Source organism: Osmerus eperlanus, chromosome 5, assembly GCF_963692335.1.
Source record: "Osmerus eperlanus chromosome 5, fOsmEpe2.1, whole genome shotgun sequence".
NCBI classification, from domain to species: Eukaryota; Metazoa; Chordata; class Actinopteri; order Osmeriformes; family Osmeridae; genus Osmerus; species Osmerus eperlanus.
Window position 1 is genome coordinate 10,226,630 of NC_085022.1, and position 18,771 is coordinate 10,245,400.

Here is an 18,771-nt window from a genome sequence, read left to right on the forward strand (position 1 = left end):
GGACTAGTGGTCTGATCACTTTTCTCCTGATACAAATTATAGAACTGAAGCATCTGTGATGCCTTAAATAGTTACTCGTTCTTGCTTGCTTGCTTTCAAATGACATATTTAGTAAGAGTATGTTAATCACATGAAAGCAGACATTAGAAAGAATAAAGATCCCTAATCTGGCACAGCTGCTGGATGGTACCCATACTGGGCCATTATAAGGGATTACTCTACAGTACTGGACAAAATGGCTCTTCCATTGATTCCATTGAGACAGCTCTTGGTCATTCTGGGCTGAGAGGGCAAGCAAACATGTTTTTGAGCTCCAGTTTGACATGTGCCGTTCTTACACACTTCCCTGCTTTGCTCCCATACACTCACTAGCTATGACACCCAGTAATGGGTTGACTCTGTTTGTAAGGTTGGTAATAAGTCTCATGGGGCTATCTAACAGCAACACTATTGGTAGACTCTGTCACTGGAACTTCTTTGCACAAATATTTCATTTTCCATTCAGTTCCAGTTTTAAATGTGTGTGTGCACAGTATTGCATGATACAACATCCATCTCCACAAGAAAGATGCTAGAAGGGATAAGAATGGCAGAAAAGTATTAAACAAAAAGGTGAATTGTAATAACTATTCTTCAATATCTCAAACTGACTCCGTTAATCTCACAGGGTCACCTGTTGAATGTGAAGCTCTGGTGCACATGTATCTCAACAAGCTAGGCTTCCTCTTACCTTCTGGGAGCCGGACACAGAGCGCTTGATGGAGCCCTGCTTAAAGGAGCCACTTGCTGGTTTCCCCCCTGTCCTCATGCTCTCCATGTTCAAGTCCAAGTCTCTAGGGTTTCCTCACATCAGCGTGTCAGCGCAAGGGAGATTGTCCGTGTGCAGACCAGTGGTCAGCAGTAACAGCTACTACAAATGACACAACGTCCAGTTAGAGCCTCTGTACTGTACAGCCTCTTGTTGAAAAGTTTGGAGAAGTTCCGCTGTGGGTGAGGATCGTAGCTTTCCTTTGGCCTCTCCGCGATTCACTGACAACTGACAAGATATGGTCACCAGCAGGGGATATAAATCACTCAATGACACACTTGGACACATAGACCCTTTTGCTCTGTCTGGCATCCCATAATCGGGCTTAATGCGGTCAGCTCTTGGAAGCTTCAGAGTCTAATGGATGGAGATTTAATAAATGGTTATTGAAGGTAAATCTACTTTGCCACACCATGGCCCCAAACAAGGCTCAGAACAGCCGTGCAAGCTGAGAGGGCAGCACTCACCCCGTGAGACAGGACTGAGTGTCTGGAACAGAAAGCATGGGGCCTCTAAATGTGGCTGTGAGAGGCAGAGAAGCAAAGCAATGTCTGAAAGACAGGCACTACGAATGCATAGAAAGCCATGGAAGAGACAAGATAAATAGAGAAATACTGGATGGACTGACCTCACCTACCCAGAGAATATGTGCCTGGTGGACAATGTGCACCTGCACAATTTTTCTTTGTTAAAATTTGCTCAAACCGAACCCTTACCTCAAACAACCCCCTCTACAGGCCACAACCTGTGACAGCCAAAGACAGACATTTAGTCAAGATAATTACTGAAATGTTTCCTTTTCTTGAACTCTGTACACTTATTACATAAAAAACTAGAGAGGGTACAATTTCTGGGGAAATTGTAGGGTGTGCTTGCTTGCGTCGGTTGCACAGGGGTCCGTTTTTGAATGACATTTTTACAACTGATATTTCTGTATATTTTACATAAAAATGCATACTTATTATTAAATAAAGATTACATAGATTTAAAAGCATTTTTTTTTGCTGCTCATTTACAACTGAAAATACGAGTGAAGTGTAGAATGAAATAGATGTCTTCTCATTTCCCCTGCAAGAGGCAGCCTCATCGTTGAATCAAAACGAATAAATTTGGCAGACCGGTGTAAACATTGACCTAATCTCTATGATTTAAACGTCCTTTTTCCTTTTTCGTCTATTTTCAGGCATTTAGCCTACTCATTGCATTCATTCATTAATAAAGAACCCCCTTTGAAGATTATTCTACGACGTTACCGGCAGTAGAAGATGGAATCGCGATTCAAACAGTACCATCTGCTAACTGAAAATATGCCCCCCAAAACGTAAATAAGCTTGACATTTTTTTTGTGTGGAAAATCGCTCATTCATAAAAAGCTCACTGGTAGCGATCATGTAACAACGCAAAATGCGAACGCAAAATGCGATATAGCCCTGTGTGGAGAAGCTGCCCCGGTAAATTGTACTACTACAGTACGGTACAGTAGTAGACTACTGCTGTGTTCGTCTTGGTAGCGATTGCGTTGGTTGAATTGGATTTAACGTTCCGTTGTACGGTTTAGGATGAAATTAATTATTTTTATGAACAGATTGACAAAGTTTAGGCTGTGGCAATGAAGTTAAGGTTAGTAGTTACATAGACTTTTGATTTAAGTAAGGGGAGTGCCGAACATGTTCTGTCGCCGTTTGACTTCCTAAACAGCTGTTTTTGTAGTGTCTCGCGTAGGCTACAGCGTTGCAGTGAGCTACACTGGTTTGAAACCACAGGTAATGATAATTTCACCCACAAATCGTTTACTTGTAATCCAATGTCATAATAAATCATACAACGAAAATGTATTTGTGAGGAATGTTTATTTTAACGATTGAAAACAGATGCATCATAGACCACTGTAGTATGTGTTGCCCGGGCAACAGAGGCTAATGTCATGATGCTAATACTTCAGTGAAATAGTAGACTCAGAGCCTGTTTAAGGAGAGCCTGGCCGCTCTCTATTAAGCCCCATTGTACCGACTTTTGTTGCAGTTCCACCACTTTACAGTACACTGGGAGTGATCGCGGTCGAGTGCAGAATTAATGGGAGTCTATGGAGCTAAACGGCTAAATTTGTCTCTTTCACCTGATTGTCGTTGAGAAATCTCAGATTTGATTGTAGTTTTTGCATGTTCAACATGGATTACAGGTCGAAAGGTTGAATGAACGAGTACTTATGTCCTTTCGATTTCTTACAGGGTAAGTCGTTGTTGCCCATAACACGCTAGCATTCTGCTAACGAATGCTGATTGGTTAGTGAAGGACTGACTATGACCAGAGATCCCACTTGATGGCATCCGAAGCAGAACCAGAATGTCAGAGTATTAGCAACATTAGCAACAACATTATCAAACCAAAACTCTTTCTAGCATGTGTATTGACAGGGAGAGCCTAACCTGTCAGCTGTGTTGTCGATGCCTCGAGAGAAAAGTGGAAGTAACCAGAGCTTGCCGTCAAGCAGTATTTCAGGCCGTACAATGTGTATGACGTCAATGACATTTTAAAAGGCTTTTTAAAACAGAAAGGCGACTTTAAAAAAATCTATCACCCAGCGGTGTGTATTTTTTTGCCTCCCCTTTCGAATTCAGAATTCAAATTACTAGACAAAAAATGATATCCTGAGAAAAGTGGATTTTGAGGGGTATAGCTCCATAGACCTCCATTCATTCTGCACTCGACCGTTAGCGACCTCATATGGAACTGGAGTGGAACTGCAACCAGTTCAGAACCCGGAAGTTTCCCGAGAGTGGCAGTTCTCTCTTAGACATTCTCTGGTAGACTACTGTTTCCGAAAGTAGATGTACTTCCTTAATACATTTACATTTAGTCATTTAGCAGACGCTCTTACCCATAGCGACAGTAATGTAAGTACAGGGACATTCTCCCCGAGGCAAGTAGGGTGAAGTGCCTTGCCCAAGGACACAACGTCATTTTGCACAGCAGGGAATCGAACTGGCAACCTTCAGATTACGTTTTCGTGACGTTAGTGACGTAAATAGCGTCATTGTTGTGGCTAGCAAGTTAGCCACCGTTAGCTTCACTTTTCGCCACAAAAACTTAATTTCTACTTAAACCGTGCAACGGAACGTAAATCCCAATAGAAGCAACTCAATCGTACGGGACATGGAGAGAGAAAAAAATCTGGTGTGCACGAGAAACTTTCTGGTGCGCACGAGATACTTTCTGGTGCGCACCAGATACCGCATGCACAGAAGCGTGCATTAGATCGGCTGTTTTAATTCTTTGAAATGACAGAAAGAGGCTTAGTTGAACTGTATTTCCACCTTGGATTTACGTATAACGACATTAAAAGTTTGCTTGCGAGTCGTCACCACTATATTATCTCGGAAAGACATTTAAAACGAATTTTGAAGTTGTGTCGTCTGTTTCGGCGCAAGGGATACACTCATCTGGACCAGGTGATCACTTTCAGTCATGAACAATTACAAGCATCTGGCCAACTGCTTGGGTATAGGTGGATGTTTACAAAATGCAAGGAGAATGGATTACATGTAAGAAAAGAAGACATCCGCTTAATTCTAAAAGAACTGGACCCAAGGGGTGTTGAACTCAGAAGAAGCAGGCGTCTCCATCGCAGGAGCTATTTTGCGACAGGGCCCAATTATATTTGGCACTTAGATGCATATGACAAGCTAAAGCCATTTGCTATCTGTATAAGTGGGTGTATTGACGGCTTTTCGCTGAAAATCATCTGGTTGAACGCATTTACTACAAGCAGTGAGCCCAAAATCGTAGGAGGCTACTATATGGAGGCAGTGGAGAGAACAGGTGGCTGTCCACGGATTGCAAGAGGTGACCGGGGCACCGAGAATGTAAAAGTCAGAGACTTTCAGCGTTTTCTCCGTCGCAATATACACGACGGTTCTGCCATTGACAGCTACATTGAAGGAGCGAGTACAGCAAATCAGCGAATAGAAAGCTGGTGGGGCTTTCTCAGGAAGGAGTCGATTGAGTTCTACATCTCTCTGTTTGTTGATCTGAAAGACCGTGGTTTGTTCGACGGCGGATATTTGGACAAAAGTCTAATTCAGTACTGCTTCATGGGTATCATCCAGGTGAGCTACAAATGTATTTTCATCTTGTTACCCTGGCCCACATAACCATAAATCACTCTGTATTCATATTCTCCACATAGAAGACACTGTATGGGTGTGTTGGTGTTTAAACGTTAATGTAAAATTTGACAAGTGCATAATTCTTATTGATACAGTAGTTAATATATTTAGCATAGGCCTATTACCATAATTAAAACTCGATAAATGTCGCCTGGTTCCTTTGATGTCCAGCACGCATGTTTCTGTGTATTATATTGTATGTTCACTGATACATGATCAGTGGTAGCTGCTTTAGAAGAGAAAGAGAGGTCTGGGTTTTTGGTGGGAACGTTTAGAGAGACGGACCGGAGGCTATTTGATCCGTCCCTCTAAACTGTCCCACATTACAAGATAATATACACAGCAACATAAGTGTTGGACATCGCATGAACCTGGAAAAATTCACGTAGTAATAGTTATTATGGTAATAAATGCCAAACATATTAATGTATCATTATAAATAAATAACGACACATGAACATGGCTGAATATTTACTGCTTGGACAAATACTGCTATTTGATATAACTTTTGTAGTCAAAAGCTCGAAACAAGGTAGAATTGTTTGCCATCACATACAGTTTATCCTATGCCAAACTGATTAGAGTAGAAAGCATTTGTCATCAAACATTTAAATTGTTTGAATTTCCAGCCCTCTCATAATTTATGAAAGGCTCACATGATAATACTGTTATTAGTGATATCAGTTAACTTGTTCTCCTATTTTCTATCATGTTGTTTCTCCAGGACGAGTTGGATGAGATGATCTGTGTGTGGGATTCGCATGTCATCAGACCATCAAAGAATGACAGAGTACCAAGTGGTCGACCCAGAATCATGTACATGTTCCCAGAGCTCTATGCAACTCATGACTGTGTTTCCTCAGTGGAAAGCGCTGATGTACAGCTGTGTCGGAGTAGCTGCACATTTCGACCAGCAGTGCCATGTAACATAGACATCTACAACCTCTGCAATGTTCTGATGGAGAGTCACAGTTGGTTCTCACAGCTGATGCTTACCAGGCCTTGGATTTGTACCTGCATTTGAGGAATACGATCATATCCTCTCTTTAATTTGAGATGGTACTACACATATCCAGATCTAAATTAATTATCGGTCCACTGTGCATTTTTCTTTTTCTTTTTTCCAGCTTCATCTTGCTTTCATCAGTGTGATATCTGGGTTTTTTCCCATATCTGCTTTAGAATCAATATTTACTGAAGGCAAAATATTTGATTTGATAAAAAGTATCACAAAACATATGTTAATGTTAGACGTATTTATGGCTATCTGTATGTCATGACAATTGAACTATGAATTAGAAACATGAAAGAACCTCAGACACCACCCTAAATATAGGAAAATTATTTGATGGTTTGCAGTGGAAGTAAACACTTACGTTTGTAGTGGATATTAATTTGATATGAATGTTATGAATGAAGAATTACGTTTTTTTTATTTAACAATATTTTGCTATTGCTAGTTATTGTCAATTTCCCTTATGTGGCTCCAACCAAAATAGCCATCCCTTTCGAAATGGAATGTGCACTCACAGCCATTTTATCAAATTCTGACATGTAAAATATTTCTTTTTGAGTAACTACTGCATAAAACATGCACATGAACATGTAACATTTGCACATGCCTGGTAAATTAATGCATACACATAAACACAGGTCTGACAGACTCATCAGTATGCTTAAACAAAACTTGTATTTTGGACTTGAATACAGTTTCAAACTCCCAATAAACATAAAATTGGCAATACCATTCCTTTTTTTCAGTTTTTGTAAGTCGGTTACATCATCCGTCAGATGAGTTGTGTAACTCTTATTCATGTAATGCAATGTTTTCTTGGTGGTAATACTATGATCATAATGACAATAATCTGCTGTTTTGTTAGAGATTCTATAGGAACATCATCTTAATACAAAAAAATATTTTCAGTACCACTTTTTTTGTGCAAAATGAAATCATTGGTTCAAAACAAAATCATTGGTTCAAAACAAAATCATTGGTGCAAAACAAAATCACGGGTTTATCCCAAAAGAACCTCCAATAAAATAAAGGATGTCACCACACATTCTTTCACTTACTTATAGTGGGGTCTATAGATGTCGATGAAATATCAGTCACTTGCTCAAGTTTTGCAATTTCTATATGAAAGATTACTATTTTATGAATGAAACTTAGAAAGTAAGTATTCTTGTAATGACCTCTGCAGACAATTGTACTTGCGGCAATGACAGTGCTGACAATGTTGCACTAATAGCAATGGTCTATGCAAAGGATCCGGACACTGCCATCAGATACATAATGTAACTTAGAAGATGGACATAGAAGTGTGTAAGATCCCGTCCATCCATTACAAAATATTCATTTCAAAGCAATTGCCAAACAGGATGCTGTCAAACTGCACGAAAGTCTGTGTATGAACTGTAGGTGCATGGTAATTCAAGAACTGCTCCACATGTGTGTGCCACAGGCCTGCGACTTAAACCACACAACCTGTTAAAAGTTACTTCGATTGTGTCTTTGCACAGTACTGTGGATCCTGTGCAGAAGCGCAAGAATATCTCTTTTTTTAGGTCAGTGCTTCTCACATACCGTAGCAGGTGGTTAAGTGCTGTCTGCTCCTGTTGATTCAGGTTCTCACTTGATGGCTTTATTATCTTGGCTACTTTCTTGTTTGTTGCCCTCTTAGATTCATAAAGTTCCATTATGCTGTCTCTTGTTATGGGCATGGGGACAGCATTGTGAATACAGTGAATACTGGAGTGGAAACAGTCAATTATGAACTTTGGCTCTTGAAGAAGAACTTTGTGTGCCATTGTTAAAATGGCAGGCCGGAGGTTGTCTTTAGAAGGCAGGACATGTGAGCCCATTCTTGAGAAAAGGTCAAGTAAGTCCTCCTCAGCAGTTTCATCCATGTTGCCCTGTAGTGCTTTTTCAACCGATGCTCGCTCAGACACTGAAAGCAACCTGGCAAATGACATCATCAAGAGTTCTTCATCCACTGAACTGACTCCTTGACAACAGGCAAGAATAAAAGCTGGTGACAGTCTGATTGGGAGGATGTTGTGGTCCAAATATCCTTTCAACCAAACTCTTCCAACAGCTTGCCATTCCTTCTCTGAATAGTCTGGTCGCAATCTGGGCACTCGCTCATCTTCCCCCTCACACTGTTCCAAGAAGTGTTCCCAGAACGCAGAGTACACCTCTCTTGATACACCGTCACTGTCCACCGCTTTCTCATTTTTTAACTCCATTTTTAGATTAACCGTGAGTACTTTGGGTTCCATGAAGACATTAAGCACATCTTGAACTATGCTTACTCGTCTTAATTTCACATACTGGACTTCTTTTTCATTTTTTTCTGGTGATGCAGGAATACTGTTTATAAATACAGGTTTGTCGTTCAGTGATGAATGCTGCAACATTTTCACAAAAAATAAATTAGGTGTCATGACATTTCTTAAATGATTAGTTATTCATTATTCTCAAATGAAGATTATGCTATGGATTTACTCCTTTTATTTTTTATAACAGATTTAATCTTTAAACAGCTTGGGCTGAAGGATAAATGGACTGCATTTATATAGCGCTTTTCTACCTTAGCGGTACTCAAAGCGCTTTACAATGTTTGCCTCTCATTCACCCATTCATACTCTCAATCACACATACCGACGGCAGCGAGCTACCATGCAAGGCGCCGGCCTGCCCATCGGGAGCAACTTGGGGTTCAGAGTCTTGCTCAAGGATACTTCGGCACATGGCCTTGGAGGAGTCGGGGATCGAACCGCCAACCTTGCGATTAACAGACAACCCTCTCTACCCCCTGAGCCACAGCCGCCCCTAACAGCTAGGTACGTTAGCTAGTGGTACGTGCCAGTGGAGCGAGTGGTACGTGACAGTGGCGCGAGTAGTACGTGCCAGTGCCTCTACTGACACCTAGTGGTACGTGCCAGTGGAGCTAGTGGTACGTGACAGTAGCTAGTGGTACATGCCAGTGCCTTCGCTGGTACATGACAGTAGCTAGTGGTACGTGACAGCGCCTCTACTGGCACCTAGTGGTACGTGCCAGTGGAGCTAGTGGTACGTGACAGTAGCTAGTGGTACATGCCAGTGCCTCCGCTGGCACACCTATTGACAACCGTCTCTATAAGTTTGACTGTGCAGTGCTGCGACTCCAAATGTTTCTTCAAATTTGACGTCGTGTTTTTGTAGCTTGATAGCACTTTGTCGCCACCAGCACAGAGTGTTCAACGAACCTTGATATTTCCATCTTTAGCTGACAAATACTCAAAATAGTGATTGTATTTCCAACTCGAAAACGCGCATTTCTCTCTCTCCTGCTACATTGTTGTTTGTTAGTGATGTGTCGTTCGTGAACGATTCGTTCATTTTGAACAAATACTTACAAGGACTCGGGAGTAACTCGGGAGTCATCTCAAAGAGTGATTCGTTCATTTTCTTGTGGCCGTGCATCGGGACTGTTGCATAGGCTCGTCCAAGTAAACATAAATGATTAGTTCATTTCCCGACTCGGTCTTCAGGTACAAGTATTTGGATTTTTCACGTGACCTGCATAGGCTCTGTAGTGGTAGCTAGAGGAAACGCTAGAGGCAACGATTCGTTCATTTCCCGACTCGGTCTTTCTAAGAGTCTTTGGATCATTTTTCACGTGACCTGCATAGGCTCTGTAGTGGTAGCTAGAGGAAACGAACGATTCGTTCATTTCCCGACTCGGTCTTTCTACGAGTCTTTGGATCATTTTTTCACGTGACCTGCATAGGTTCTGTAGGCCTACTGGAGGAAACGAACGATTCGTTAATTTCCCGACTCGGTCTTTCTACGAGTCTTTGGATCCTTTTTTCACGTGACCCTCATTGTATTTTTTTGTAGAGGAAACAGTTTCCTCATTCCCTTTCACGTGGCCGCTGTTTTAGTAAGACGTGAATGATATTCGCTCCAGTCATCATACTGACTGGTTTTGTTATTTTCACTTTACATTTACACTTACAGTTTAGTGCAGTGTAATTGTTTGCCGTGATAATTAAATGCTAGTGTGATAATAAATGAACAAATCATACAAACTGTCATGATACATTATTTTAATGCAGGAATTTCTTTTAAAATAGTATCTGCTGGTGCACATGTCATGCACTAACCTAGATGAGAATATGATACGTGTTTGCAGTGGACGGATAGCAAGATTTTCAAGCCATGTCAAATCAAATGCTTAGTTTGCCTGCTCTTTTGAGTGCTGCAGCAGCCCATAACAACTGATCAATGAAATAACTTGCTGAGAAGTTATTAATGTAGCCTATACTTAAACTGACATTTACATTCACAACGTCATTACGAACAAAAGGATTTTCTCCCATATCACTTTTTGACACAGGTCGACTTTAGAATTATGTAACTTCAGTTGTGATAAAGATATCTGAGTGATTTAAACAGATTTGTATCCAGGATAGTTTGTAGTTTCCAATATGTATAATACCCAGAAAGTACATTTGCAATCATAGGGTGTCATTTATTGACAAAGTTCTTCATATGAAAATAATGAACTATTGTTAACAACTATATTTACTCAGAGTATCGAAATGCAAATGTAGGCTACCTATATTGACTTCAGTTATTACAATTAATGATATACGCCACTAGGAGGCGCTGATAACAACACAACGATGTGCATTAGAGACGAGAGTCTACAACGGTGGCTCATGTGCACGCTTAAATTCAGTTACTCTGAGTAAATAATTTGTTACCAATTCATTACGTGTGTACAAGTCTGCTTTACATTACAGTCACACCATTACACTATGTAATATAATGTCTAAATCGACTACTTTGTATGGTGAGCTTGTAGTGAGACATCAAAAGTATGGTTTGGATTCTGTTAGCACGAACAGTTTAACTTATTTCTTTAAATAAAAGTTTATAGCCTGTTCTCCGATTCTAAAATGGCCACGGGGCAGTTACACGACAGTAAACAAAAGCTGCAAGACACCCAATGCAACTGCCACGAGACACTTGCGTACCACTATCAACAGAACAGTAACTGTCATGTACCAGTGGAGGCACTGTCACGTACCACTAGCTACTGTCATGTACCAGCGGAGGTACTGGCATGTACCACTAGCTACTGTCACGTACCACTAGCTCCACTGGCACGTACCACTAGGTGCCAGTAGAGGCACTGGCATGTACCACTAGCTACTGTCACGTACCAGTGGAGGCACTGGCACGTACCACTAGCCACTGTCACGTGCCAGTGGAGGCACTGGCACGTACCACTAGCCACTGTCACGTGCCAGTGGAGGCACTGGCATGTACCACTAGCTACTGTCACGTACCACTCGCTCCACTGTCACGTACCACTTGCTACAGTACAGTACAGTTTCGGTTCCGGTTCGCTACTGTGTTAAACATTAAATGTATATTTATACTGTATATGTGTGTGTATATACATATGCATAGCAGATTGGGCCTGTGAAAACTATTTCCATTGAAGCTTACTCTTTCATCGTTTGTCTCTGTTGAAACACTGGGTGCTGAATCGGAAGATCTCTGTAGATGATCCACCTGATGATCATTTCCAGTTTTCTCGGTATGGTATTTACTGGTTTTGTTCCTTAGAGATCGTCTCTGCACTTTCCTGGTCTACAAATAAATTAGCAAATTATAGACTTGCACAGCTATGTTACCTTGTATGACGGGAGAGACACAAGTGGGATGAATATTATTAAATTGAATTTACAATTCATATGCTCCTGCAACACAACACTAAACTCAGATTGAGTACATAGCATTAATTGTTTTTTTGCAAGCTTACTCTTTCACATAGGTTGGATATTGACAGCTTTCTATCTGACTGCAAAAATCTCTGAGAAGAGCAGTGAATATGCAGCACAGTACATAGACTAACTAAGGCTACGGTGTGGAATGAGGTGGATCTTATTAAATGGGCTACCCTTTGAAAATAATACACTCTAATCAAATGCACTAATTTTTACATGACATAGTACTGTGTCATAATGCACCTGAGGTAGGTGTGACATGCAGACATAAGTAGTCTGCACCCATAGTGATTAATCCTTTTTTGTATGTTTAGGAACAAAACAGAAATACAACATATGATTACATATTACTGGCAAAAAAAAACCATGAAGGTGTCTTTTTTGTTTACTAATGGACACTACAATTTAATGTGAACTACTAAACCTTTTAATGCATTCTCTTTTGTGTGCATTCAATTCATCATCAAACAGTTGCTTACATTTAAACCATCTTTCAACTAGTTAATTTTTGTGTCTAATGATTTCTATAGCAACATATTTAATAACAGAAATGTGACGGATAGGAATGTACCTTCATTGGACTGTCCTTTGTAGGCTCGAAGTCCGAAGATGTATCAGAAAGAAGTATTGAGACGTCCTCAGGGTCAAGTTTATCCTTTTCCCGGGAGCAGGTATAGATGCGTAGCATTTCGTAGTTTAGTCTGGTCGTATAGCTGGCTCACCGTGTTCTCAAGGGGTACAGGGTTGTGACTGAAATCCCAGATATCAAATTGATGGTCTTCAACCAGTCCTTTCGAAGATTGTCCATTTGGAAAGAACAAGCCTTTGCCAATCTCCAGTAGCTCCTCCATAGTAACGGTTTTCTGAACAGTCAGGTGCCGTGTTCCACCTCCATGTCTTGTTCTGACCTGATGAAAATCCACTTTGTCGTAGTGGAGCCATCCCATTTCAATCCGCCGGTTGTCTTTGGTTGCATAGCTGTTGCCAACTCTACGGCTTGGGCCTGCTGCCGTGCCATTGTCGGCTGATGTTTTCAGTTGTTCCCGTTCCCTTAGTCTGTCTCTTACTCTCTGCATGAGACTGGGTTTCACTCCACTTTCGCTTGTCACAGTTCCTTGCCTACAAAATGCTCTTAGTGCGAGTCGGTCCCCATATCTCTCAATATACTGCTTTAACTCGTCATCAGTCATAACGTTTATGACGTTAATGTCGATCTGAAAACAGGAAGGCAAATTTGGTTTCTCGTTTTGACATTTAGGCTAATATTATGTCAAAACATTTGAAAAAACACCAAATGGCCAAAACGGTGGGAAAGGATCGTTAACTGCTAGCTAGCACAATTATCCTAACAACGTTACAGCTAACGTTATGTGGCTAAAGTTAAAGATCCTGTAAAGTGGACCTGGAAACGAGTTTTAAGTTCGCCACACCACAGAATAATGTGTTATTAACTACCCATCCAAATTCGAATGAAAAAATAACACGACAAGTATGTTAAATTAGGCTTTGAAATCGTGAAAAAATCAGCAGTCTTCTCTGCTTGAGACTGGGGGGGCGTGTCGCCTGAAGGAGCTGAAGCTCCGCCCCTCGCTGCCTAGTGCCTACCTCCGACCCAGATAATGGACGATATGTCAAGCCAATTAGAATGTATTTGTTCAATGAGTGAAACATACAGATGCATATAAATTAAATGTTCCCCTGAGCTGTAACAGTAAAAATGGACACCAGAGACAGCAGACAGTGAGCTCTCCAACTAGGCTACTTCTAACACATTAGCTACCATTTCACCAAAATACCATCATTCTACACCGAGTAGCCTAATATCAATTTAGCGGTTTGCACTAACTTATAGCAGAGATACCTCTGGAAATGTTATCTAGTATAATTATAACAAGCACACAGAACTGAGTGATGAACTGCTGGCGGCGGTGGATGGTCCAGGTGAGACCGGAGGATGAACGGCCGAAGGGGCGATGCTCGGGACGGCTCCGCGCTGCAAGTGAAGCCGTGTGTTGGTGAACCCCGTCTGTCTCTGGTCCATGTTAAAACTGTCCGCCGTGAAATGGTCAGTGCAGAGGCGGCTGTTGGAGTTTATCCAAAGCTTTCCATGAGCGTGGCTCTTCACAAAATCCATCCACCTATTTTTCCTTTCATTATCAATAGTGAACTTAAATGGCGTTGCAGCGCAGCTGGAGTTCTTGCATCCAGGGAAGATGCAGTTGCGGGTGGTGGGAGACATCCTGAAGCTAGCTAGCTAGCTGATGTAGGCTACAATAACAGTACAGCAGGAGGAGCCATTCAGTGATCTGACGTAGATAGGGCGAAATGACATAGATAGGGCATTTTTTGGCTCCGCCCATTAAAACCTGATCTGAAAACGGAAGAGAAACTGTTCTTCGGTTTAACTCCACATTTCAGTGTGTGTAAGTGTAAGTTTTAGCGCTTTGCACATGCTTTCAGGAACTAATTTCACACGTATATAATGTACTTAGAAGCAAAACATGGAATTTACTTTACAGGATCTTTAATATTTCACATTCACAGCATGAAGTCAGTTAACGGTTAACGTTACCTTATCATCTTTAAGTTTGTTGATTACACTATCCGGTATATTTCGTTTATTTTTCAGGAAGATGAATACCTCCTCCTTGGCATCCATTCTCACCAGTCTTCTCCTGCGCACCAGAAAGTTTCTCGTGCGCACCAGAAAGTTTCTCGGGCGCACCAGAAAGTTTCTCGGGCGCACCAGAAAGTATCTCGTGCGCACCAGAAAGTTTCTCGTGCGCACCAGAAAGTTTCTCGGGCACACCAGAAAGTATCTTGTGCGCACCAGAAAGTTTCTCGCGCACACCAGATTTTTTTTTCTTCTCCATGTCCCTTTAGGGGCTCCGTACAATCGTACAAGACGAAACTTTTGACACCTAGGTTGTCTATGTAGGCCAAATATTGACTGAGTTTTAGGGGGGCAAAAAGAATAATAATAATAATAATATATATGTGAGAACAAAGGTTGTGCCCTTGCAGAAAGCAAAGCACACCCAATAATAAGTATGCAGAATAACAACAGTGTTTTTGCTTGCAGCAAACACACTAATAATAAGTATGCAGAATAACAATAGTGGTTTTGCTTGCAGCAAACACACTAATAAGTATGCAGAATAACAATAGTGTTTTTGCTTGCAGCAAACACACTAATAATAATATATATGTGAGAGAAAAATGGTTGTGCCCTTGCCAAAGGCAAAGCACACCCAAATATGGATCTGGCAAATACTATAAGCTGTGTCACTCTGTGCAACAAAGAGGAAAGGAATTGTTTCTTCACTATCAAATAAAATGATCAAACAGAGCCTAATCCTAAAACACGGGATGCTCACGTAAACAGGTGATGTATTGTAGAATTAAAGTAAATAAAACCCCTCCATATACTAACAGCACACCCTGATGTTAAACGATAACTCATCACGATGCCTTTCTTAGTTCTCAACTGCTGCATTAGAAATTATTCAAAGGAATGGCTGACTGCATTACCTGGTTTGAGCTAAGGACAAACTCAAATCTGATGGAATCCTTCAGCACTGCAACGGCCTCTCAAGTAGCAAGGTGTGAGCTCATCAGTAAAGAGGTGACTGAAGATGAGGACTCCCATTCTTAGGTTCCCTGCAGCAGTCTGGCTCCTCAGAGGAATGGATAATGAATTGTTTCCCCTTGTAAGCAGACACAAATAAGCTTGATCACCTGTGGCTGGCTTCACAGTTTCCTGTCTAAGAGATTATCAAAGGCCTACATGTACACTGGGTAATGTCCTCAGTTGAGCCCTGAAGGAGAAGGTCATACAGTTCAGTCCCAGGTCAGCTGCTCTGACAATATAAACAAAAACAGCATATGTTTATAATTCCGTTTGATAATCACTGGGATAGATTATAGCATTTTTGTAATTAAGCAGGGTTCTTAGAAATATTCTCATATTTGGCATGGAAAGTTAATTTCTGCACTAGGAATCTGCAATTATATTTTGGCCTAAGAATTTGGAGTGGAATTATAATATATGAAACACATGTTCCGGAAGATGAAGAGTCTTTCAGGGAGAATAGTCAAAAAGTAATCTTATCTTGTTTTCCACAGTAGCTATTATTATTGTTATGGGTCGGAAATAACCACTTTTACTGTCCAAATTATTTTGTTAAAATTATTTTTTACACACAATGAGAGTTTGCATAATACTGTAGCTAGCATTTAAAATAGGGTTTATAGTTTTCAGACCACAAGACCACAAAACCACAAGAGGGTGCTCAAACACATTTAATTCAAAAAGTACATAAAGAATTCATTTAAAGAAATAATATTTCATTTGAATGATAACCAGTGTATGCTTTATATAGATATTTGTCTAACATTTAAGAGCATTACAACACTAAAGAAGGGCTGAAACATGTTTGAACTCTATGGCCACAACAATACCGAGGGTGTGTCAATGAAAGCTTAAAGGTGCCATAGGTATGTATAGCATGATTAATTAAATTAAATATGAGAAACAGCGTGTCCGATATTTGTCTGAACTGTCGCGCTTTCCTCCAGCTTAATTGACTGTGGTTTCACAAAAATCTTTTGATTTCACGAAATCAACCAAGGAAGAAGACCCTTCTGACCGAAGGTGATTGGCTGGAACCGGATTGCTGGAACATAATTGGCTGGAAAGTAACGGGCCGGTCCTCTGACACTGAGATGTTCGTGTTGCTAAACTCTCAGACTATCATCCAACCTTTTGCTGAAATTAGTATGCATAGAATTATAGTATTAGTATATAAAAACTATCTATTATACATTTAATTCCAGTTCATTATTAACCTAATACAATGACGTCATGTGTTGCACACATTGCACTGTTTGTAGAAAGTATACAGTTCTTTGATAACATTGTCATTAATACTCTTTTGTAAATGTAATGATAATAACAGATGAGCTCTGTGCTTTTAATTTACGAACGCTGTCTGCCTGTGACACATTTCAACACAAACCAGCGAAAATATATAAGGTCTGGCAGGCAGGTTTAAACTCAGATTACTACCATATGTGATAGTTGGGAGAGAACTGGAGGCATCTTTTAGAGAAGCAGACATGTGATTAAGTACATTAACTGAGTTAATCCCTGTTTTGTCTTTTCCCCCAAAAATGTATATGCAAACCAGACAACAAAATTGTATGTAAAAATAAATAAATAAATAGAACCGGAATGAAATCAAGCTGCACTGATAAATCAAATGCATAATCCGAGGGTTCCAGATACACCCCTACTCAATAAAACCATTATATTTGCTGCACTCGTATGCTCCACATTCTGAATATTTTAGACTCTTTTTTCCCCCCCAGAGAGGTTGGATGGCAACAACAACATCAACAACAGCCGTTTCCCTAAATATCGCAGCAAATAAATTCCCACTTTGTAAGTCTCCCAGGGTTTACCATGGAGATTGATAACTCCCTCACCTGAGACTGTGAGCTACAGGTGCACCCAGTCCCCAGGTCCCTTTAGCATAGGACAACACACAGTGGGGGAGATTCAACCTTTTGCAGATAAAACAGCTGTTACACAGGAGTATTGCAGTTAGATGTGCTTGACAAAGTGAAGAAGAATTTGCATGGGTGAAGGGTGAAAACGCATGTTTGTGTGTGTGGAAGTGTGTGAGCGCTTGTGTCAATGGATGAAAACAAAACATAATGACTAAATTGATTGCTAGGAAAGCAACTCTACAGCAATATGAATCAAGAAGGGCATGTCAGAACATGCTATGACTGTGTTTTGCTTGAATTCTGTCGTCACCTTGAAAATAATTATGTGCATATTTTTGTTACACGTTTGTCATGTTCACTTACATATGTAACCAACAAAAACAATACAACATGTGCAAATTGATTATTTTTACAGTAAAATTACTGTGCTGTGCTTCCTGTGTCTATAAAAATTGTGTGTGGATGCAAAAAGAGAATCGTAGAGTAGGAACATCTACACAGCAAGTGTGAGACTGGCTAACGTAACTCTTTTCTGACACAATCAAGCTATTCCTGATTATAATACTTTAATGATCTATTAATTACCTATTAATAACAATAAAACTGTTTAAAATAGGCTGTTCAGGAAGTGAATGAGCAACAGCTGTTTCTATGAAGCTAAGTCCTAAAATAGAAATTAAATCATTGACATGTAGTGAAAGATCTTCATGCATCCTGTGACTAAAAATTTGAAAATTACGTCTTATGAATCTCAAGGGAACCAGGAGACCTTCGAGTGTAATTACAGGAGGTTCACCAGAGATCTCTGTGTGTACAGTCTTAATAGTGTCCTAAGCACAGAGGTTTCAAACAAGAATAATGTGTTTTATTTGTATGCAGTCTTTTGTGAATATTTGTCTGCAACAAGCTTTGTTCACAGGTACATTATTATTATATATTTAAGTAAAATGTATCTTTCCCACCCGCCAGCCTCATTGCCAGAAGAGAATCTATACATCAGAGTCGACGGACCGGCTTGAACAGTGAAACAAAAACATGGATGTTTACTAACTCTTTAAAGGTGAGGCCCTTGAGATGTATCTCTCAGAGCCGCAAGGAGGTTCACACACTGAAGTGGGGAGTTGGCTCCAGGGAGGGAGGATTATGTGCTATTTATCTTTGAGGCTCAGGAAGAGGGAGGGAGAGGGGGGAGGGAGTTGCCTCTGCAGAGACCTGTTGCAAGATCCATTTATCCTTCAGGGGTTCTGATTAGGATTTGAGAAGAGTAGAATGGGGGAATCCTATGAGCTATGTGCCTCTTGGGGGAAGCTTGGCCAGAATAAAGCCCAGTGGTGGGGGGAAGGACTCAGGCAGGGACTGTTGCTTAATCAGTCAGTCAGTCACCATATGGCCGGCCTGAGCACACAGCTGTTAGGCCTGGCCTGGATACTTGGACTGCCTAAGAGCACACAACTAAAGCAAACAGTTCCTAGAACCTGGCCCCATGAAGGGAAAGACATTCCG

General features: G+C 40.7%; 3 protein-coding genes across 3 annotated transcripts in view; 2 read left to right on the forward strand and 1 right to left on the reverse strand.

Annotated features, from left to right (window-relative positions):
- The first annotated feature begins 2,895 nt into the window (after nucleotides 1-2,895).
- The window catches only part of LOC134021090 (proprotein convertase subtilisin/kexin type 5), a 401,110-nt gene continuing 385,234 nt past the window's right edge, over nucleotides 2,896-18,771 (forward strand). Inside the window, exon 1 of the mRNA XM_062461568.1 lies at nucleotides 2,896-3,037. Coding sequence (XP_062317552.1) covers nucleotides 3,001-3,037 — 37 coding nt within the window. The 5' untranslated portion in view covers nucleotides 2,896-3,000. The remainder of the gene's footprint in view (nucleotides 3,038-18,771) is intronic.
- On the forward strand, nucleotides 3,945-6,406 carry LOC134021084 (uncharacterized). Its single transcript, XM_062461559.1, has 3 exons — nucleotides 3,945-4,003; nucleotides 4,036-4,914; nucleotides 5,699-6,406. Exons 2-3 carry the CDS (start codon nucleotides 4,087-4,089, stop codon nucleotides 5,996-5,998), a joined length of 1,128 nt encoding a protein of 375 aa, XP_062317543.1. The 5' UTR covers nucleotides 3,945-4,003; nucleotides 4,036-4,086; the 3' UTR covers nucleotides 5,999-6,406.
- Nucleotides 12,336-14,442, reverse strand: LOC134020504 (uncharacterized). The gene is made up of 2 exons (XM_062460651.1): nucleotides 14,330-14,442; nucleotides 12,336-12,971 (listed from the first exon to the last, which is right to left on the reverse strand). Exons 1-2 carry the CDS (start codon nucleotides 14,414-14,416, stop codon nucleotides 12,408-12,410), a joined length of 651 nt encoding a protein of 216 aa, XP_062316635.1. The 5' UTR covers nucleotides 14,417-14,442; the 3' UTR covers nucleotides 12,336-12,407.

Coding starts and splice junctions, on each gene's coding strand:
- LOC134021084 (XM_062461559.1), top strand. CDS start 4,087: ATGACAGAAAGAGGCTTAGTTGAACTGTATTTCCACCTTGGATTTACG. Junction 4,915..5,698: donor GCTTCATGGGTATCATCCAG/GTGAGCTACAAA, acceptor TTGTTTCTCCAG/GACGAGTTGGATGAGATGAT.
- LOC134020504 (XM_062460651.1), bottom strand. CDS start 14,416: ATGGATGCCAAGGAGGAGGTATTCATCTTCCTGAAAAATAAACGAAAT. Junction 12,972..14,329: donor ACAAACTTAAAGATGATAAG/GTAACGTTAACC, acceptor TCCTGTTTTCAG/ATCGACATTAACGTCATAAA.